Source organism: Zootoca vivipara, chromosome 14 (genome assembly GCF_965207765.1).
Source record: "Zootoca vivipara chromosome 14, rZooViv2.hap1.1, whole genome shotgun sequence".
Taxonomy (NCBI): Eukaryota; Metazoa; Chordata; class Lepidosauria; order Squamata; family Lacertidae; genus Zootoca; species Zootoca vivipara.
The window spans coordinates 26519243-26542702 of record NC_142597.1 but is presented as its reverse complement, the minus strand read 5'-3'; the positions used below and the strand labels follow the sequence as shown (position 1 = coordinate 26542702).

General features: G+C 45.4%; 1 protein-coding gene across 7 annotated transcripts in view; it reads right to left on the bottom strand.

The window, feature by feature from the left end:
- The window catches only part of OPCML (opioid binding protein/cell adhesion molecule like), a 775348-nt gene that overhangs the window by 93208 nt on the left and 658680 nt on the right, over positions 1–23460 (bottom strand). For all 7 annotated transcript variants that reach the window (XM_088658030.1, XM_088658031.1, XM_088658032.1 and 4 more), the window contains one exon: positions 404–532. In XM_088658030.1, coding sequence (XP_088514156.1) covers positions 404–532 — 129 coding nt within the window. The remainder of the gene's footprint in view (positions 1–403; positions 533–23460) is intronic.

The following is a 23460-nucleotide window of genomic DNA, read 5'->3' as shown; positions in this document are numbered from 1 at the left end:
TACACTGGAGAACTGTTGAGGCTTGGCTGACTGGCTGCAACATCGTACACCAGATAAAAGGTGGAAAGCACTCTATTCTAGAAAAAGGTCACCTACACATGTGCGCAGGCTACAGGTAGGTAGCCGTGTTGGTCTGGTGTAGTCGAAACAAAATAAAAACATTTCTTCTTCCAGTAGCACCTTAGAGACCAACTAAGTTTGTCATTGGTATGAGCTTTCGTGTGCATGCACACTTCTTCAGATGCCCAGGCTGTTCACAAAAAAGCACTCATCAAGCCCTTTTGTTTTACTCTTGCCCTCCAACCCCTCACAACTCAACAGTGGTCCCTTCCACCACGTTCTGTATTCAGCCCTGGTTTCTCAGGTTGGAATTCCCCATCTCCAAGTTTGGGCAAGACCTTACCTTTGCTGCCAGACAGGTGCTTCCATGTGACTGTTGGTTCTGGTCTCCCAAAGGCCAAGCACAAAAGGGTGACGCTGCTGCCTTCATTGACGGTGATGTCTGACGTGATGTTTATAATCTGTGGAGGAACTGCAACAAGAAAGGTGGGAAGGAAGGAATACCTGTTAAAAAAGAATTCTGAGGCTACTTATGGGTAAGCCCTTCCCCTCCCAGGCTGAATTTGGGGAAATTAGACTATCTTGCCCAAACCCTGTTCTTCCAAGGGAAGCTGCTTTTTTCTTTTTCTTTTTTGGATTCAGGCACATTTATGGGTGAAGTTGACAGCCGTAGCAAGCATTAGATATAAAGCTATGAGATCATATTAATGCACAGCAAGAATAAAGCATAAGGCTACCAATGAAGATCATTATTCGTTTGCCAATTTGATTGCTAAGAATTCCTTCCTAGGCATGACAGCAGCAGCAGCCTCAGGTAGCTGTAGTTGGTTGACACATTGCACCATCCTGGGACCCCTCTCTCCCCCCTGGGTCTCTTTATATCCTCTGGGTTCCTCTCACAGTGCTTCCAGCTCTCATATTCATAGTCTGTATCCTGCTGAGGAAGATAATTGGTGTATTACTTGTTCCCTTGTGAACCACACTTCAGAGGTCCCCAAGCACCTCCCATAAGGGTCAGGGGGATGAGCTATGAGACTGCAGGTGCAGCTGCAGTCTTGTGACCCTGCCTGTCAAAGTCAAAGCATTTGACTTAACCAACTGGGGTCAAGAAGACAACCACTTGTCAGTCATAGGTCAGGAGCTTTCTCTTCTGCATTCCTGCAATAGTGCTGACCCCGGCAGAATATTATTAAAGCTTTCAGGACTCCAGCTCACCACTTTACAATAATACGCCGGCATAGCAAATGCACAGTACAGGCCTGTGCCCGGGCACCTTTGTTGAGGGCATCCAAAAGGGCAACAACACAAAACAATCAAAACTTCTGAGAACAGATTAAAAGCAATCATCTAAAAACTTCTTTAAAAGCTATCACCTACTCTCACAGCAAATAATTTCACGATTGCCAGGAAGAAATCTTTGAGCTACCAAAAACCCAATCAAACAGGATTGTGTTTGGATTCTCCCTAAAGATTAATAGCACGGGAGACAAACACACTTCACTAGGGAGGGCATTCCACAAATGGGAGCCACTATGCAGGAGGCCCCGTCATGACACACCAGCAACCAGGTAACTCCACAGTGGATAGTCTAACTGGACCTTTGGGTGGAAACAAATTCAAAGTGTCTGATATCCAACACTCCCTCTGTATTTAAGATTCCAACCCTCCCTCTGTCTATTTGATGTTGGCAATGAACACCAGAGGCCTGAAAATGTGCTGCGAAGACTCAGGAACACATGGATATGTGATATTTGGGGGGCTTCAGCAATGCTCAATCCATAGAACTGTGAACATTGCTTCTATCCACTCCAAGTTTACAGCTGGGGCTGAGCATCTGGGAGGGGACAGATTATCCAACCCCCAACCTAGACTCTATACAGATTCAGTGATACAGTTCTACAAAATAGCACACAGCTGTCAATGTGAATGTCTTCTAAAAGTTGAGTTCCTTTTCACCCTTTCCTTTTACAGTATCTTCTTCTCCACCCCAACCATACACCTTCCCTTTTGAAGGAAGGAATTAAGAGCATTTTAAAATATCTTGAAAGATTCGGGGGGAAGGAAGGAAGGGGGGCGAGACTTTAGCTTTCAATCTGTTGAAAGTCTGCTCCTGGCAATATAGCGTGCAGCAGATTTAAAGGACACCTGATGCCTTGTGGAAAGCTGAAAAACAACCTATGGAGAGAAATGATTCAGCCGTTTTGAATCTACATTTCCCCTATATTTCTGTTCACTGGTTCTTTATTACAAAGGACACTGGCGCGAAAACATGTTCTTCAAGGATTCATCTGCGTCTCCGCTGTTTATTCCCCACCTGAATCATAATCTCTTGTTTGTGTATTCACAGTCGGTTGCTATGGAAGTTATTATGTCCTTGGTATCTCACATTCACATCGGTGACGGCCGTAGAAAGGAATAAGAATCTTGTTCAAGGGGAAGGTGGGTCCCCCTCCGGGCTGAAACCAAAGTCCATGGAGAGAGAGCCGCATCGAGAACTCCGCACGACTGAACAGGTTTGAGGTGTATATTTAAATGAAGGAGATAATCCAGGATTACAAGTTCAGACATGGAAGATAAAGTCCAGCATCACCACAGGCAAGGTGAAGAGCAAGCCAGCTCTGATAGGGGACACAGACAAAAGCACTCCATAGCAGCCACCTCCTGGCGCGGAAGATTAGGGAGGGGATCTCAGGTGTGACCCTTTTTTAAAGATATGCAAGTTATTGGATTTCACCTTCGTACAGGAGTATCACAACTCCGCAGAGCAAGGGTAGCCAACATGCTGCCCTCCATATGCCACAAGAATGTAATTCCCATCATCTTGTGCTGATTGAGGCCACAACATCTGGAGGGTACCATGTTAGGTACCCCGGGGATAGGGGAGAAATTCACTCAGTTCACAGTGAAACAACCTAATTCACATTTCCTGAGCCAAGATGCAAACCAAAGGACAGCTGTCCTTCAAAATCCACAGTCCGCCAAATTTTGTGGCGCAGTTCCCCTAGTAAATAAGGCATGCCCCCCCCCAATGCATACAGTGGGTACCTCTGGTTATGAACGCTTCTGGTTATAAACACTTTGGGTTATGAACTCTGCTAACCTGGAAGTAGCTGCTCCTGGTTGCAAACTTTGCCCCAGGATGCGAACGGAAATTGCACGCCAGAGGCGCACACGCAGCGGGAATCCCCATTAGCGAAAATGCGCTTCTGGATAAGAACGGTTTAAGCTTAAGAACGGACCTCTGAAACGAATTAAGTTCGTAACCAGAGGTACCACTGTACATTAGTGAAAATAGTATCTGTTTTCTAAAAAGAGAGAGAAAAGTAAACAACCTCTCAATCCTCATGCAGACCTAATGGTCTGGTGCATGACTCAACAACTTTTTGCACTTAATTCTACTGCCTCTACTTAGACGGGAGGAGAATAGACTCAGTGTACAATTCCAAATGAAGCCAGGATGCTAATCGGCTGTACATTACATGCAAATGTGGCTGTGTTGGTCCACAAGAACAAGAAACTATCAAAGTTCACAGTTAAGCAATGCATTTCTTGCAATCAGCCCAAATAACACCAAAGTGTGGTCAGCTTTCAAGTCCTCCAGACCTCTTTGCTAGGGGTGATGTTACAGAAAACAATTGGTGAGAGGGACGAGGAAATATATTAAGCAAACACAGATGTGGACACATAAACTTGGCTTGTGTTGTAGCCATGAGGTACTGTATTTATGTAGACAAAGTTCCAAGGATGAGTTTGTAGGCTCAGTAAGCCCCTCCTTGGTGCTATGTAAGCAGGGCTGGCTCAAGACATTTTGACACCTAAGCTGAACCCAAAACTTGTGCTGCCCTCCCCACCAGGGAGGAAGGGGTGATGGAAGATCTACATCAGGAACAAGGAAGGGAAGAAAGATTGGCATTGGGATCTGCTACCCCAGTGAATCCTGCCAGCTGAGGCAGCAACCCCACCTCTCCTCATGGGTGGGCCGACCCTGTATGTAGGAATGTAGGGATCAGGACTGTGGCACAGAGAGTAGAAACACAGACACTACCTTATGCAGACTCAGAGCACTGATTCTGGAATAAAGACACAATTAATGCTCCCCATGTCTAAGGAATTCAAGTATGGACTGCAAGACAGATCTGTCTAAAACTTAAACAAAACACACAGGTTCCTGAGAGAACAGCAGCAACGAGACCCATGACAGCCTTTAGTTTAAAAGTCAGGGGTTGATTTTGGATGGTTTTCTAACTCAAAAGAGTCAAGGGAAGCCAAAGGTTTCCTGCATGTTTCGTCCATGAATTAAATCATGTTTCTTGTTTGGGCCAGCGGTAGCCGACATGCTTCTCTCTTGCTTCTCTCTTGATGTTGGGGATGGTGGGTCTTGGAGTCCAAAGCAAGAAGCTGGACAGATGTCTTCTGAGGGTGCTCTGAGTCTGGGTTGCCTGCAGCAAAGAGGAAGCTGGACACGATGGTTCACTAGGCCCCCAGCAATTTTATGATGATGTATTGAGTATTGCATCAGCCCCAGAATCAAAAGGGAAAGATGGTGGGTTAGATGTGTGCCCCCTTCTGTCACTATGATTTTGGTAGAAGATCTATGGATGGTATGCAGCTAAATAAACCTGCTAGTAGAAGGAATTTTGCCTGCAGATGAAACTCCTCTCCCACTCCCAAATCATTAGGTTACCGTAAATATATAATTCAGCAATGGGAAGCCTGACACCTGGGGGCAGATTTCCTGGCTTCTATCTGGCTGTTGGGAGCCTCCTGAGACCACAACCCACACCAGCCTTGCTTTGCACCCTCCTTCTTCGTACTGGCTAGAATGTGCTCTTGAACTCTGGCAATTAGGGTTGCCAGACTCAATAGAGGACAGGACTTCTGTGTCTTTAATTGCCCTGCTCTCTTTTGAGTCTGGAAACCTTAAAGAGAAACCAGCAGACCCTTTGCTTGGAAATTAAACAAAAGGGTCTGCTGGTTTCTCTTTAAGGTTTCCAGACTCAAAAGAGAGCAGGGCAATTAAAGGCACAGAAGTCCTGTCCTCTATTGAGTCTGGCAACCCTGCTGACAATGCTTCTCGATTGCCTGGTGGACAAAGAGAGATGTGCAAGTGTTAAGTGCATGTGACCCCTAGAAGGTTGCTATGAAGGGATTGTGGCCCTCTAGCTGGAAAATGCCCCCCCACCCCCACCTACATTTGTTCTGGGTCCCTGCCCCCCCCCGCAAACCCTCCAGAGCGGATCTGGGGAAGGAGGGGGAAAGGGGGCACATGGAGAAAAGAGAGGCAGGGGAAGCTCCAATATGCAAGCAGAGACCCTTACCCTAGCATATCTGTTTAGCTGGGTAGTGCCCTAGATCCGGCTCTTTGCAGTGAGCAAAATAATAACACGTAGAGACAAAAGCTCTGAAAAAAATGCAAATTGCAGGCAACATCTTTGTATTGTGGCACATCAAGCTGTACCTGTGCTGATGGGCTGCAGCTCTTGAATTCCCCCTCCTGAATGCCCCCACTTAGATAATACATTATATCATGTCATGTCAGATCAGATCCCATTCTATTTATGATTGCTTTTCTCCCCTATGTTGTATTTTGTGAAAGGAGATGATAGGGAATGAGAACAAATTATTGTGAATTGCAAGGATATAAATACACGCCATGATTCTAGTGACATCACAAACCACTCAAGCTGTGCTCCGGTGGTTTATAATGATTGTTTCCCGAGCATCTCTCAGCATGCGTATTCATAGCTTTGTTCGCAGCTTTCCCCATATTGAATGCACACGAGGTGCACAGGTTTTGCTCATGGTTGCTCACAAAACTCCCATCTGAATCTCTGGCACAAATTTGGGGGTTCTGAATGGCCTGGATTTGTTTGCAGATCAGCTCCAATGGGTTAACAAATAGCTCTTTTCCTGTTTTTTTTTAAATAATTATTTTATTTTAATTCCCTGTGTTCAGACCACTACACATGTGCAATGCGGCACATCTCTTTTTTTTTAAAAAAAAATCATTGCTAGTTACTGATATGCATGAGTGCATATGCACATGGATTAAATCAAAGTACAAAATCATGGTGCAAACATGACCACATCAGCGCATGGTGTTTAAATCCACATAATCATGATAACCTGCAGAGCAGAGTACAGGGAAGTGGGATGGGGAGACAAAACCACAATGTCCTCTCATGTCGGTTCAAGGCCTGGGAGGCTTGGGTTCAAATCCCCACCCATCCATGAAACTCACTGGGTGACCTTGGGCCAGTCTCTGCCTCTCAACCTAACTTACCTCAGGGTTGTTGTGAGGATAAAACAGGGAGAACCATTAATGTCACCTTGACATAGCTGCCAAGTTCTCCCTTTTTTAAAGGGAAATTCCCTTATGCTGAATAGGCTTCCTCGCGAGAAAAGGGAAAACTTGGCAGCTATGCACCTTGAGCTCCTTGGAGGAAAAGCGGGACACAAATGTAATAAATAAAGAAAATAATTAAGTTGAGAAGGGAAGCAAAAGATAGGCAGAGTCAACTTCACATTCCTACAGATCTTAAATCAATTTGTGTGGCTCCAGCAGGGGCCATCACCAAAGAGTCTTCCCTGCTGCTTACCCTACTTATTGCCTTTTGAGCACTAGGGGAAGAGAACTGTATACTTCATTAAGGTTTTTTTTTTACGTGCAATTTTAATCTTCCTGACTGTTCTTTGCTGCTTTTATGTTAGCTTGTCATATTTACATGTTGTTTTATTCATTGTGTGGGGGGGTAGATTATAAACTGCCCTGGAAATCATAGAACTATAGAGTTGAAAGGGACTACGAGGATCCTCTAGTCCAGGCATCCCCAAACTGCAGTCCTCCAGATGTTTTGGCCTACAACTCCCGTGATCCCTAGCTAACAGGGCCAGTGGTCAGGGATGATGGGAATTGTAGTCCAAAACATCTGGAGGGCCGAAGTTTGGGGATGCCTGATCTAGTCCAACCCCTGTGATGCAGGAATCTTTTGCCCAGCATGGGGCTCAAACCCACAACCGAGATTGAGCGTCTCACTGTCTACCAACTGAGCTACCCCAGCTGTCGAACAAAATTGAAGGGTGAGCTAAAAATACGCTGAATTAACAAACAGAGCCTTCAGCAACGTGGAATAGCAGGACAGAAGCTGAGATAATCACCATTGAAATAGTCCTGCTAGCAAGCACGTTTCTCTGTGAAATGCTGGGGAGGGTACCAAGTGCTATTCCTGTGCAACAAGGTGAGCATGCCACTCTTCCCCTCCCCTGTGGGAGTGTCAAAGCCCCCCCCCCAACTCTGAATCTGGCTGTCCTGGTCTCATCCAAAATCCAGGCACAGTGATGATGGCCCAGAGCTAGGGGAGGGAGGGAAGAAACTGATGAAAACAGATATGGGTTGTTGCCAGGCAACCACCCATGCACATCCTCTTCCTTCTCCCACATAGTCCTGCTCTTCCCAGTGCTGCAAGGCAAGGTGGAGGCGAGCCCTGAGCACCATCCGAGCATCTCTGTGTGTCAGCAACCCTTGCTCAGTAGGAGTTTGGCCTGCTGGGTCAGGAGAGATGGGCTGGAGGAGCATCTGTCACAATGACAACTCCACATCCCACTTCGCTTTACTGACGTTGCATTTTTCGATATATAATATGGTTGATGGTTGGAACAGTGTTTGTTTGTTTTTTTAAAAAAAGAAAGGCTTAAAGGCCACTTTCATTGAAAGCCCTACAATTCCACTTTAAACATGACTTCCTCCAAATGATTCTGCAAGTTGTACAGTAGTTTGTTAAGTGTGCTGAGACGGATTAGGATAAGGCAGGCATCCCCAAACTTCAGCCCTCCAGATGTTTTGGGACTACAATTCCCATCACCTCTGACCACTGGTCTTGTTAGCTAGGGACCATGGGAGTTGTAGTCCCAAAACATCTGGAGGGCTGAGTTTGCCTATGCATGGGATAAGGTTACCAGATTTGTTTCAATGAATCCGGGGACATTTTTCAACTTCAATGGATTTTGTATGGGGACTGATTTGTAAATCTGGGGGCTGTCCCCGGGAAACTGGGGCATCTGGTAATCTTAGATTATGATATATATACACACACACCCCATTCCCTTTGCTGAACTACATTTCCCAGTGTTCCCTTTGAAGAGAGGTTGACAATTAAACCACTCTGGGAACTACACTTCTGGAAGTGGATAAGTCTCCTAGCCCCTCTTAGCATTCTGAAAAAACAACAACACTACAAATCCCATAACTCTTTGGGGGAAAGCCGTAACAATTTAAAGTGATAAGACTGTGCTTTGAACATATGGTGTGAACATGATCAAAGTCTCAGATTCTTACTATGTGCTTTAGAGCTGTATAAAAGGATGCCTGAGAAAAGCCAGGGCACAAGTTGGGATGCTTGCTTTACACTGGTTGGGGGGTATTTTTAAGCTAGGGGGGCGCATTCCATACTGAACAGCTTTATGAAGGCCACATACCACATTCACACTTCACACTCTATCCAACACCCAGGCAATCAAAAACCATTGCTAGAGGTCAAGAGTGCATTGTAGCCAAGCAAAAGCACTCAAGGAGGATGCAAAACAAGGCCTAAGTGGGGTGTTGCATGGGGGGGGGCAGACCCAGGGGCCATACAAAGAGGCCTGGAAGCCCACATTCAGCCCCCATGTCTGAGGTCCCCTACCTCTGAATTATATCTTTAACCCAACAAACAATCCAACTCTTGGTTTTAAAATTAGTGGAGGATAGTCTATGAACACTGTGCAAAGCAAACAGACAAGGGGTTCCCACTGTGCACAGAGATGGAGTGAGGCAAGGTCATTGGTAAGTAGCGGTGCTGCAAGAATGTTATTTGCAAATTCCAGTTTGAATTGAGGTGGTTTGCACCTGCAGGACTACTTAATGCACAAAGCAGAAAGTAATCACCCTTTGTATTTTGTACTTCTCCAATTTCTGCAGTTCTTGGCTCAAAGGACACCCACACATTTGAGATTAAATGTGTTTTAAAGTCTGCATTTTGAGGGGTGGGGGTGGGCCACAAATCCACAAATGTGAATTTTTAGTGAGAAAACATGCCCACATGTGTTTATATATGTATTTTTGTTTTTGTAAAAATGCACACATAGAGAGTACAGTGGTACCTCGGGTTCAGTAATTAATTGGTTCCGGGGTGCCATTTGCACCCCGAAAAGTACTTAACCCAAGCGGCAATAGCACCAATAGAGCACTTCTGCGCACACGCGAAGCACACAAAAAGCTTTTGTGCATGCACATGCAGCAGAACCCAGAAGTAAACACTTCCGGGCATAGCTGCCAAGTCTCCCGCCAAAGAATGCGGGATCAGCAGCGGCGTGGCACCGGAAGTCGCTTCTACCCATGTCCGGACATGTGTAGACACAACTTCCGATGCTGCTCTACCTGATTTTCGGTGCCCAGGCATGGGCGGAGCGGCACCGGAAGTCGCTTCTACGCATGTCCGGACATGGGTAGAAGCGACTTCCGGTGCCGCACTACCCATGTATGGACACCGGAAATCGGGTGCCGGGACCCAAAATGGAGCCTCCCTGGCAGGTAAGAAATCCGGGGGATTTACGGGATTTTTTTTTTCCAATCCGGGCTGCCAACGGGAAACTGTTTAAAATACAGGGGTTTCCCGCAAAAAACGGGAGACTTGGCAGCTATGCTTCCCGGTCCACCGCATACTTAACCTGAAAGTACGCAACCTGAAACATACTTAACCCGAGGTATGACTGTGATGCAGTAACAGGATGGAAAGGACTTAGGAAGGATCATATGCAACAGTGAAAAAATGGACTGATCCCTGCATTTTGCAAGTATGTCTCGGTTTTCTTCTGTGACATGCTGGAAGATATGCGTTTGTTAATGCTACTGGTGTGTGTGTGTGTGTGTGTGTGTGTGTGTGTGTGTGTGTGTGTGTACATGTATGCACACGCAAGCATGTGTCAAAATCCTCCAATGCTCACAAGCCAGAACTTATGTCTTCCTTCGCTGATTAAGAATCAAGGTTATGGCTGGGTTGCTTTAGAAGGCCCTGCCCACGTTCCCATTGCTTTGTGTAAAATATAAAATAATACGACCTAAAATCGCTGATAAAAACATGATAACTGAGTCTCATTACAGCCAAAGACAAGTCTCATATTTTAGCATTTTTATTAAAGCTTTTTAAATTACTGAGTGTCTGGTATATTCAATACAGGCCTAAGTGATTTATATTAGTCTATCCCCAGATCCTCCATCTAATAAATAACTTGGCAATCTCCGAACCCATAAATATCCCCGGCCCTGGCAAAAAGCAATTAAAGCAGGTTAAAAAAATATAAAAAAGCTGCTTCCCAACACTCATTGGTTGCTTCACTCAGATTATTCCACACTGCTTATTCTGGGATGGAATGGGGGAAAGAGAGGGAGGAGGGAACCAGGTTCCAGCAACGCCCCCTTATCTGAAAATTTATCTTCTGGTTCCAATTTAAAAAACAAGCCACATACAAAACAATTTTTTAAAAGTTAAACATGTCACAATGATGCAGAGATGTTACCAAGGAAAACGTTATTTCCAGCAACAAGTGTTCGTTGGCCGCCTGAGACAGCTTAGGCTGCTAAAATATTGTTAAAAAGCACTTCAGGAAGGAGCCTGAGCCAAAAAAACATGTTTAAAATGCTGTGGCGTTAAGCACTGAGACAGCAGACTAAAATGTTATTAAAGGCTCCCAGGTTGCCCGTCCAGAATATATTTCAGGTTAATAAGGTTCCCTTCCGTGCCGAGTAAAGGACAGTTTTATTTTATGGGTGGTGGGTGGGGGCAGGAGATGAAAATGGAGGGGTGGGTTGAAGTCCAGGGTCATAAAGCAGAAAAGCCTCCAGAAAATGATTCCCCTCTTAACTAGAAACTTGATATATAATGTTTACCCTTATAGCTGCAGTGGAGCTGCAAAGAAGTGCATTGTTCAATGCAGACTTTGGTCTTACATGCTCATGTTATATCTTGATTGGACTCCTATAGCATGATCTGAGTGGGGCTTCCCTTGAAGACCACTCAAAAACTTCCAGTTTGTGCAGAATGCTGGCGCTAAAGCTTCAAATGGTACATGGCCCCGTTGTTCTAGCTTCTGCCAACCTATCACTTTTCAGACAATCTGGGCTGCAACTACCATTAGCCCCACAGCTTGACTGTGCTGGCTGAGGCTGATGGGAGCTGTAGCCCAGAACACCAGGAGGATACCAGATTGGTGAGGGCTGCCTTATTGTATCATGTGCAGATACTTCAAGTGCTTTTTCGAGTATGGTTCATGGGCTGGCTATTGGAAGTCCTAAGCAGCCTGGGAAGAAGACGGTCTTATCAGCTCATCCTTTAAGGGGAGGCACTGGCTGTTGGCTTCCTCTTCCTTAACCTCATAAGGTGAGCCTGCTGGATCAGGCCCATGGCCCATCTAGTCCAGGATCCTGCCCTCACAGTAGCCAACCTGATGCCCCAAAGGGAAACCCACAAGCAGGATCCAAGCACAAGAGCTGGTCTTCAGAAACATTGTTGCCTCTGACTATGAAGGCAGGCAGTAGCCATCATGGCTGGTAGCCACTGGTAACCCTCTCCTCCTCCATGAATTTGTCTAATCCTTTTTAAAGCCACCCAAGTTGGTGGCCGTCACTGCCTCCTGTGTGAAGAAGTAAATGATGTGATGCCTTCATAGAATTCAACAAGGGAAAGGATGAGGCCAAAACAAGAATTAATTGGCTTTGCCTCTCATGGGCTCTGGCTCCACCTGTCAGTAGACTCCCTGCCTTCTGCCCACCATTCCCTAAAAGGCATCAGCCACCACTGCCTCTAAATTATCTCAGGAGGGGAGGGGGAAAGGCCAAGATATCTAGCACTACAGCTAGATACCCTTCCACATTTCCACATACCCTTCCACATTTCTCTGATGAAAATAGGGAAGTCCTATTTAACTTTAAGGACATGGGCGGCGCTGTGGTCTAAACCACAGAGCCTAGGGCTTGCCGATCAGAAGGTCAGTGGTTTGAATCCCTGTGAAGGGGTGAGCTCCTGTTGCTCGGTCCCAGCTCCTGCCAACCTAGCAGTTCGAAAGCACATCAAAGTGCAAGTAGTTTCCATGTTTCCGTGCGCTGCTCTGGTTCACCAGAAGCGGCTTAGTCATGCTGGCCACATGACCCGGAAGCTGTATGCCGGCTCCCTTGGCCAATAAAGCGAGATGAGCACCGCAACCCCAGAGTCGTCCGCAACTGGACCTAACGGTCAGGGGTCCCTTTACCTTTACCGTTATTTAACAACAACAGCAACAGCAACAGCAACAGCAACAGCAACAGCAACAGCAACAGCAACAACAACAACAACAACAACAACAACAACATTTATAGCCTGCCCATCTGAGTGGGTTGCCCCACTCACTCTGAGCAGTTTCCAACATATATAAAAACATAGTAAAACATTAAAAAGCTTCCCCTGTACAGGGCTGTCTTCAGATGTGTTCTAAAGATTGTATAGATAAGTATTGGCTTGGGGGTAGCATAACTCCATAATCTCCAACATTTATGATTTGAAACCCATGAAAGGGGGGGGAGTCATAGATTACTGCTTCTCAGATGCCAAAGAGGGACTAATTTCCCATTCCCACTGTTCCAACTCAAACCGCTGTCTCCCACCCATCCAGCTCAGTTTATGGATTTCAGTCTCTTTCTCTTTCTTTTGTTCCTCCTGGTGCTCAAGTCCTCTAAACAATCCAGACAATAATCCATAATATTCCTCTTCTTCTTAAAATAAGGGGGGGGGGAGATCTTCTAAGGAAATTAATCCCTGTTGGCTGTATTCCAGACAATAGGTGAGAAATGTAGTCCATTGCCAGACAGCAGCTTTTCAATACATCCCAGCAGACATTTAAAAATGTGCATTGGGGTGCATAAGACAATCCTCCAGTCTCATGTAAAAAGAGCCAGCAGCTCAGCGTGGAACTGCAGACAGCTTATTCATGATGAAAGCTAACCAAAACCTGCCAGGTCTGAAGGGAGCAATATACATTCTGAATGGAATGGGACTGGGTTCCAGCAGAATAAGAAAGGCCTGACTTTGCTGTGCTGCTGTGGTTGTCAAACTGTTTTTCAGAGGACCCAGAGGTGCCTGTTAAAGGAAGCTATGGATGTGCTGACTGGAGCTGATGGGAGTTGTTGTCCAGGACATCTAGAGGGCACCAGGTTGAAGAAGGCTGTACGTCACTATTTCATGCTGAAAGATATTGACTGGCTCAAGGTTTCAATTGACCCTTCTCATGCACACATCCAGGTACCCCATTTACTAGAGATGGCAGCAAACTTCTTCCAAACTAGGCTCATCAAAGAACTTTGGAGACTTGCTAAAAGAGAGGCAAGCATTTCAACCCCTCTCTTCACCCCCACCCCCACCCAGTTACATTGAAATCTGAGCTGGAGAAGAATCACTATCACAAACTTCACTCATGAAAGGTACCATACTCCCACAGGTCCAAACCAATAGAAGAATTTTGCTTCATTAGCTTGTATGAGGGCAGAGCAAGGGTGAAATGGCAGGTTGAGAGAAGACACCCTGGCGCTGAACAGGGGTGGGCCATATCCTTCCTCCTTGCAGTTCTCCCTATCTAAAGTAAAGGAACAACACTGTTCCATTAGCCTGCATGGTACCATGCAGAAAGATATGGAGAGAAAGATATGGAGAAATAGGAGGTGAATTTCCCAAAAACCTCTATGTGTGTATGGGGAAGATACCTGGAGGTACTTTTCAAGTGTGTGCAAGGTGTGCTACTGAAAGCTCATTTATATTTTTTACTTATTTTATATCTCATCCTTTTCCCCAGTGCACCCAATCGGGCTCACAGCATAAATTAAAACAGATAAAACTAAAACCACTATCCATCTATACATATACCCACAATTAAATCAGTAACCCTATTAAATATGGCACTGAAAGACTAAAACCATTTCACACACACACACACACACACACAGAGAGAGAGAGAGAGAGAGAGAGAGAGAGAGAGAGAGAGAGAACACAACACTCACCCTGAGAAGACCATGACAGTCCTCCTGCCATGACAGTCAATTACTGTTGGAACAAACAGGTCTTCTTCACCTGCTGGGAACAGCAAAGCAAAGAAGGGGCCAGCTGAACATCCCATAGGAGGGAGTTCCGCCATCTAGGAAAAACCACCAATAACCACCAAACTTGCTTATAAAGGTGGTGAGGGTAAGAGAGAGGCTTCCCCAAAAGTTCTCAAAGTCTGAGCAGGCTCATCTAGGGAGATAATGGTCCTTCGGATAGCCTGAACCCAAGCTCTGTAGGTGTAAGGGACCATGCTGAGGAGGGCTGGAATGAGGAGGAATGGTGGGAGCCTCCCTCTCCTCCTGCCCCTGATCAGGATCCTGAATCTTCCCAGGAGCAGGAGGACAGTATAGATTTGGAACAATGGTTTGCAGAGAGGCATAGTTCAGAAGGCTGAAGCTGGGAAATATTGAATGGGGAACACCTAAGAGAAGAAACAGTGGGAGGGAAGGAGTTAACAGATTCACTGTCTCTGGAAAGCATTCATCCACTCTCCCCAAGGTCAAGAAGGGCTGAGAAAGTGGGAGAACAGAAAGCACAGAGGGTATAAGCTCAAGTTACAAGAGGTAGGAGTGACATGGGTGATTAGGGACGTAAGGGGTGGAATTTTTCATTGGGAGCACTGCCATTCCTAGGAGATGGGTTCTTTGTTCTCTCGCTGTGATTATTAGTTTCTAACTGGTAAGAAGACTCCTTTTCCTTTATTCCTTGAAGACTGACAGTAGGTCATAACCAACACTTTGACTTCTGCCCAGAAACAAACCAGTGCAACTGCTGTAAGGAGAAGTGCCCCATTTTAGATTTTATATACCTAAAACTCATCTTACACATCTCTTCCATTCATAGAATCATAGAATTGTGGAGTTGGAATGGATACCAAGGGGCATCTAGTCCAACCCCCTGCAAATCTCACTGGATCCTTGATCTTTGTTACTGATATGTAAAGAGAGAGGTTCTGCGGATCAAACATATTCAGCCACTTGGCAAGCAGAGAAGGGAAAATACCCGGTTGTGCTAATTCTGCTAGCTATATGAATTATTCTGGTAATGGAAACAAATAACAGGCCTGGCGATTCCTGGTTCAAATTACAGCCCACTTCCCCATTTTGATTATGCAGTATATACCTAAAACCCAAGGCAGGAATATGTAAGGGTGAGAAACTGGAAGCCATACTTATCAACCGTCTCCATAACAACAGTATGAAATCAACCCAACACCTCAAGGCTATTTTCACTACTTGAATATTTTATATTCAGTCAAGAAATTTCTGGGTTTTGAACAACTTGTTGTGACATATGCAAATTTCACCAAGAAACAGGTGATACTTCTTTTCTTTTTTTTTAAAAAAAGAAACCATTATTGTTGTTGTTTAAGGAGTTGTGCATCTTTTATTGAAGGGCAGGGAGTATAACAGCGACCATTGGGAAAACATTCAACCAGAGATGGCAAAAGTTTGGTCAGTTTTGGCCTAGGCAAAGAAAGATCAAGAGTTGCATGTGATACTGACTTCCAAATGCTTAGAAAGATGCTGTGAGGAAGATTGGAGGGAAGTGTGCCATAAGGGACATCATTGATGAGAGAGGGAGAGAGAGAGAGAGAGAGAGAGAGAGAGAGAGAGAGAGAGAGAGAGAGAGAGAGAGAGAGAGAGAAGATTGTAGTAAGTGACATTTTCCACCAAATTATTAAATCATCATCATCATCAATTGGAACAGGAGTGTAGGAATTTGCCTTATATAGAGTTAGACAATTGGTCCATCTAGCTTAGTAATGTCAACACTGACAGGCAGCAGCTCTCCAGGATTGGGGGCAGGTCTCTTTCCCAGTGCTACCCAGAAATGCTGCCAGGGATCAAACCAGGGACATTCTACAGGCAAAGCGAAACTGAGCTACAGGATGTGGGTAGGATTCAACTAATGAAGTCCACCAATGGAAGCCTGTCAAGGACTTCCACTAGTGTAACAGGACTTTCCCTCTCTATCCTCATCCCTTGATACACCCACACCCAAACTCACTCTGAGGAGGTCAGGAAATCCCACGCACAGTGCGAGGAAATGCTTGCACTGGTGGAGCAGTCTTCTTAATGCTATGTTGCATTCCTCCCTACGTTGGAATATATTGATCCAAGTGGAATATATTGGAGGGCAAGTGTGCTTGTGTGCTTGTTTGCATGCATTCGTGCAAAGCAGGGAAGGAGGAAGAGAGAGATGAGGGTTATCCCTTGGGTGGCCGTTTCTAAACACATTCACATGGATACATTTTGAAGCCACCTTTTGAAGCACTGTATAGGGACACAGTCACTGGGAGTGGCACATATGCCCCGGTCTGCCCTACACACACACTACGCCCCATGAGCACACAAACATCCCTTTAATGCTCAAATAGGTCTTTGGTGTCTAAAAAAGGAGGCTGTCAATCATAATTCTTGACTTCTCTGTACTCCCCTTGTTCCCCTCTGTGTGTGTCTTTTATATATTTTGAGAACACAGATCCCTCCAGACAAAGGCACTTTGTTAAAAAAGAAAAAGAAAAAAAAGTGAGAGAAGTCAGGAGGGTGGGCTAAAGTTTTCAGGGTCACAAGACACATTTGTGGGAAGCTTTTATAGTTGCATTTAAGAGCAAGTGAGCGGTCGCCATGGCAATAGGTAAAAAAAAGCTAATCCATTATTTGTGACCTTTAGATTTCCAAAAGCACCCAGCTGGTTGGGCCACTGATGTTTCTTTTTTGTCTTCCAAAGCTCACCTGAGAAATTAAAACAACAAATTAATAGATGGGGGAGGGAAAAAACATTTTTTTCTTTTTTTGCATCTGCCTGCCCATTTCTAGACAGCATCTTAAAAAGCAGAGACATCACCTTGCCAACAAAAGTCCGTATAGTTAAAGCTATACGTTTTCCCAGTAGTGATGTATGGAAGTGAGAGCTGGACCATAAAGAAGGCTGATCGCCAAAGAATTGATGCTTTTGGATTATGGTGCTGGAGGAGACTCTTGAGAGTCCCATGGACTGTTAGAAGATCAAACCTATCCATTCTGAAGGAAATCAGCCTTGAGTGCTCACTGGAAGGACAGATCCTGAAGCTGAGGCTCCAATACTTTGGCCACCTCATGAGAAGAGAAGACTCCCTGGAAAAGACCCTGGTGTTGGGAAAGAAGGGGACAGCAGGGGACGAGATGGTTGGACAGTGTTCTCGAAGCTATGGACATGAGTCTGACCAAACTGTGGGAGGCAGTGGAAGAAAGAAGTGCCTGGCGTGCTGTGACGACCCTGGTCCCACTCTACCTTACTATCACTGCGACACAGGAATCCAGAGGGGAAAACACCCACCCTCTGCTCCTGCCGCCTCAAAAATCAACCCCTTTTTCTGATGGGTTTCTTAGTAAGGAGAGCCTTCCAGCTTGTGTGACCTGGTACCTTAAGAAACTCTAGGCTGTCCCACGGAATAACCCCTTTGCCTCCAGTAAAGGGTCTCCCTCAGTTGGATTCCCCCACTGTAGAAGTTTGCCCTAGGCACCCTGGCAACTTCTTGGCACCTCAGGTTACCCTTCTTAGCCTCCTCCGTGTAACTTCAGGACACAAACCACCACCTCCCTGCCTGAGGTGAGTTTTGCCCTCTCTTGAGTCACCACGGCTGTGAGTCCTGGTACCTCGCTGGAAAAATACAGACGGACCTCTTGTTGGCAAAAACAGAGATGAAGTTTTATTGTGTTAAAAACATAAGTGATTCTTTAACGTGTCATTTATTAATTAGCTTTATTCCAGTTGTACAAAATAAACTCAGTCAAACATTTAACTTTAAGTTGTCCTAGCCTCTTAACTGTCTTCTAACAAGCCACCTCATAACATCACACCACACCTTCCTCCCTCTCCCTCCTAACTCACCAAAACCGACACTCCCTCCTTTCAAACCGGGCACAGTCCCGCCCCCATCAGAGTTCTATGCCAGTCAGGCTGGAGGTGGGTTAACTCTTTGCCAGCCGGGCAGAAATAAACATTTTAAAAGTGCTTCAATTTGTCACATATCTCCCCCACCACAAAGACATTGCGTCGGCTTGCTCTTAATTAACTAGAGCAATGCCAAAGCAATGGGCTTGGGGTCCAAAATACTTCAATGCATTCTATAACATTCATATTACAAAGTCAACTAAATTAACATCTCATAAACTTGTACACAGATAAACCATGTTTGGCATGTGTCAGATTATAACGCCTAAGCACAAATGTTCTGCTAGGGTTATCACCGTTTCATATAATAATTTGCACCATTCTATACCTCTCAAAAATACCTGGATAAAGCGTCCGCTATGATGTTTTCCTTCCCACTTATGTGCTTGACATCAAAGGTGTAATCCTGTAACTGCATGCTCCACCTGATTAACTTGCTGTTGTTACCCTTCATTTGGTTTAGCCATTTCAGCGGTGAGTGATCGGTATATAGGGTAAACTTTCGGCCCCACAGGTAAGGCTTCAGCTTACCTACGGACCACAAAATCGCTAGGCATTCGAGTTCTATGGTGGAGAGGTGCTTTTCCCTCTCCAATAGCTTCCGGCTGATATATAATACTGGGTGTAAAAACCCTCCTTCTCCCTCCTGTGCCAGCACTGCACCTAAACCAACACCTGAAGCGTCCGTCATTAAATTAAAAGGGCAAAAGAAATCAGGTGCTTTTAAAATGGGCTCTGTCATCAGAGCAGCCTTTAAAAGTTCAAAAGCTTGTTGACACTGTGTGGTCCAGATAATCTTATCCGGGCGGCTTTTCTTCGTGCAGTCACTCAACACAGCCGCGTGAGTGCTGAACTGGGGGATAAAACGCCTATAATAACCTATAGCTCCTATAAAGGCACGCACCTGCTTCTTAGTTTTGGGAGCCGGCCAGCTTCTGATGGCTTCCACTTTGTTAGTATCTGGCCTGATCACTCCCCCTCCGAGAACATGGCCTAAGTATTTTACCTGTCTTTTCCCCATCTGACACTTAGCCGCTTTTACTGTTAAACCTGCCGCTTTTATCCTCTGGAAGACCACACTTAGGTGTTGTAAGTGATCTCTCCACGATGGGCTAAATACCGCTATGTCGTCAATGTACGCAAGGGCGAACGTTTTCAGACCCCTTAGCATCCTATCGATGAGTCGCTGGAACGTGGCTGCCGCGTTCTTTAATCCAAAAGGCAACACTTTAAATTCAAACAACCCATCTCTAGTGATGAAAGCGGTTTTGGGCTTGTCTAAGGGATCCATTTCCACTTGCCAGTACCCTTTTGTTAAGTCAAGTGTAGATATATAATTCGCTTTTCCTATGGTCTCAACCAAGTCGTCCACCCGTGGCATGGGGTAAACGTCCAGCACGGTCACCTGGTTCAACTTTCTGAAGTCTACACAGGGACGAAAGGTATTGTCTGGCTTCCTGACCAAGAGCAGGGGCGATGACCAGGGGCTGTAAGAGGGCTCAATCAATCCCAGTGCAAGCATCTCCCTGATCTCTGAAGAGACCAAGTCGGCGTGCTCCCCCGTCACTCTGTAAGGAGGGGTAGCTATGGGTCTTGCTTCCCCCGTATCTATTTTATGAGTTGCTAGGCTGGTCCTCCCTGGGATGTTTGAGAAGATCTGAGCAAACTGAGCAAGGACTAATTTTAACTGCTCCTTTTGCTCTGGGGTCAGACTTTCATCGAATGACACCTCTGCTAGAGTTGTGCCCTTACTTAGTTCTCCCCACCCAGTTAAATGAATCCCTTGGGTCACCTTCCCCTTTACTTGTAACACCAACTTATTTCTGTCAAAATAAGGCTTAAGTAAATTTACATGAAAATTCTTACATTGGTTCCCTTCCCCATCTAACTCTACCAAATAGTTCACCGCTGATATCCTCTCGACCACTTTGAAGGGACCGTCCCACGACATCTCCAACTTCTTTCGACGTCTTGTTCTTAACACGAGCACACTGTCACCAGGCTGGAAAGATCTGTCTCTTGCGTGTGCATCATACCACTGCTTCTGTCGACGCTGTGCCTGCTGTAAGTTGTGAGCAGCTTGCTCCCGTAGCTCTTGAAGGTCGCTCTGCAGCTCCTGTAGATACGTCACAACATCAGGGCTGTCGATCTGCTCCTCCCCCGACCACGCTGCTTTCATCAAGTCTAGGGGTCCTCGTGGCTGTCGTCCAAATAGGAGTTCAAAAGGACTGAACCCTGTGCTCTCCTGAGGCACTTCGCGATAACCGAATAGGAAGTGTTGCAGCCTCTCATCCCAGTCGTTAGGATGATTGATGGAATAGGTTTTTAGCATCCGGCTCAGGGTCGAATTAAATTTCTCCGTCAAGCCATTCGACTGCGGATGATAAGCCGTAGTTTTAACATGCTTAACCCCACAAAGAGTTAAAAGCTCTTCCATGGTCTTGGACGTGAAGGATGTCCCTAAATCTGTTATAATTTCTTTGGGGAATCCCAGCCTTAGGAACACCGACATGAGGGCTTTTGCTACAGTCTTTGAGTCAATGTCCTTTAGAGGTATTGCTTCTGGATAGCGCGTAGCATAATCCACTAGGCATAAAATAAACTTATTCCCCCTTTTTGTAACTCTGGAGATAGGCCCGAGGATGTCCACTCCTACTCTGGAAAAGGGCTCAGTAATTACGGGAATAGACTGTAACAAGCCTCGCGTTTTGTCTGCTCTTTTGCCTGCTTTTTGGCAGATCACACAGGACTTGCAATACTCTTTGATGTCTTTGCCCATCCCAGGCCAGTAAAATCTTGCTTGGATTCTATCACTAGTCTTTCTAATGCCTAGATGCGCTGCTGAGGGTGCGTCGTGTGCCATTTGTAGCACTTGCAACCGGTAAGCTCTTGGCAACACTAACTGTTTCTTCCTTTCCCAAACAGCAGCAGTTTTCCTCCTCCTAGAAATTCTATACAGTCTTCCCTCAATGGTGGTAAATAAGCAGGGGTTCTCCACAGTTACTTCTGCAGTAGGACTTTGTGCTTTACCCCACAGCTCTTTTATAGTTTCATCCTCTTTTTGATCACTCAAGAATTGGGCACCGTGCTCCTGGACCACTGGCACGCTAATCAGCCCTTCATCCTCACCAGGCTCTATGGGTGTCTCTATAACAGCAGGAGGATTACTCTCAGTGACTTGAGACTGAGACCTAGTTATCACTTGAATACGGTGCTTCTGACTAGCTAGGTCATTCCCTATTAAAAAGGGTACCTCCAACTCATTTAGGATTCCTACTCTCCACTTGCCACAAAATCCTTTGTAGGTAATATCAACTTCAGCTAATGGTACTTCAAAATGTGGGCCCCATATGCCTTTTAAACTATAGGACTGACCCTTGAGGTACTGCTCCTTTGGAACAAATTGGGATTTAACAAGTGAGACTTCTGCTCCTGTGTCCCTCAAACCTAAAAAAGACTGACCATTTAATTCAATTGGCTCCATGTAATCTTGGTTGCACTCCTGCTCAGCCCTCCAGACCTGTAAGACCTTAGAAGTAGTCTCAGCTGAACTGTCTGCTTTCTCTGAGCCTTCTGTCTGAGGCGAGCTATTTTCCTGTGACTGCATTACCAGTTTTACTTGTTTAGCTGCAGTAGGTGTAGTTTGCGACTTAACCAGCAGGGGGCACCTGGCACGTACATGGCCCTCACGATTACAGAAAAAACAAGTGATTTTCTTAGAACCTGTCTTGTCAGAAACTGATTCCCTGACAGGAAAATTTTCTTGCCTGTCTTTATTTTCTCTGTTTCTCCATGGATTACCCTTCTGTGAGTGTTTTGGGAATGCTATTTCATTGAAATCACCTTGTAGTTCGTCTAAGACCTCGGCAACCTGTGCCACAGTTTTCAGTTTTTTATCCCTCAAGAACCAACGTAAATTGCTAGGGATTTGCTTAAAAAATTGTTCTAAACAAATTAATTGTTTTAACTCATCAAAGTCCTTCACTCCACTCCCTTGAATCCATCTGTCAAGTAATTTATCTAAGCGGCTAGCTAGTTGGGCATAAGTCTCTTTATGTTCCTTTTTTGCCTCACGAAAAGCCTTTCTGCTTTGTTCAGCCGTGAGTCCACATCGAACCCTGACCCTTTGCTTAAATACTTGGTAACTTGACAGCTCTTCTTCCCTCAGGTCAGCATAAATTTCACTTAGTATCCCACAAATTTGAGGTCTTAAATAAAGCATCCAGTTCTCCTCAGGTATTTGAAATTCCACACAAACGCGTTCGAAGGTAAATAGAAACGATTCGACATTATCGTCTTTTCCAAATTTGGGGAACCTTTTTAAATTAATTGCGGTACTATCATTGTTAACTGGACTACTAGTTAATTCTGATCGCAAACGTATCTCTTCAAGCTTCATTCTGTCCTGTTCTAATTGTACCCTCAATTTTTCTGACTGCATTCTCTCCTCAGATGCCATCTTTTCCCTCTCAGCTTCAATTCTGGCTTTTTCTCTCTCACTTTCAATTCTAGCTTTCTCTCTCTCACTTTCAATTCTGGCTTTTTCCCTCTCACTTTCAGCTGCTATCTTTTCCCTCTCAGCTTCAATTCGGGCCATCTCAATTCGTAGTTTCATCAGTTCTACCTCAGAACCTGGGCTTCCCTCAGCCCCTTCCGTTCTTTCATCTCCTTTTGCCTCTCTGGGTTTTCTTACGTGAGTCATTTTCCTCACAGGAAAATCCTGACAGACTCAAACCAAACTAGGCGCGTGAGCTTTGAATTTCGATCACGACGCTGCCACCAAAAATGTGACGACCCTGGTCCCACTCTACCTTACTATCACTGCGACACAGGAATCCAGAGGGGAAAACACCCACCCTCTGCTCCTGCCGCCTCAAAAATCAACCCCTTTTTCTGATGGGTTTCTTAGTAAGGAGAGCCTTCCAGCTTGCGTGACCTGGTACCTTAAGAAACTCTAGGCTGTCCCACGGAATAACCCCTTTGCCTCCAGTAAAGGGTCTCCCTCAGTTGGATTCCCCCACTGTAGAAGTTTGCCCTAGGCACTCTGGCAACTTCTTGGCACCTCAGGTTACCCTTCTTAGCCTCCTCCGTGTAACTTCAGGACACAAACCACCACCTCCCTGCCTGAGGTGAGTTTTGCCCTCTCTTGAGTCACCACGGCTGTGAGTCCTGGTACCTCGCTGGAAAAATACAGACGGACCTCTTGTTGGCAAAAACAGAGATGAAGTTTTATTGTGTTAAAAACATAAGTGATTCTTTAACGTGTCATTTATTAATTAGCTTTATTCCAGTTGTACAAAATAAACTCAGTCAAACATTTAACTTTAAGTTGTCCTAGCCTCTTAACTGTCTTCTAACA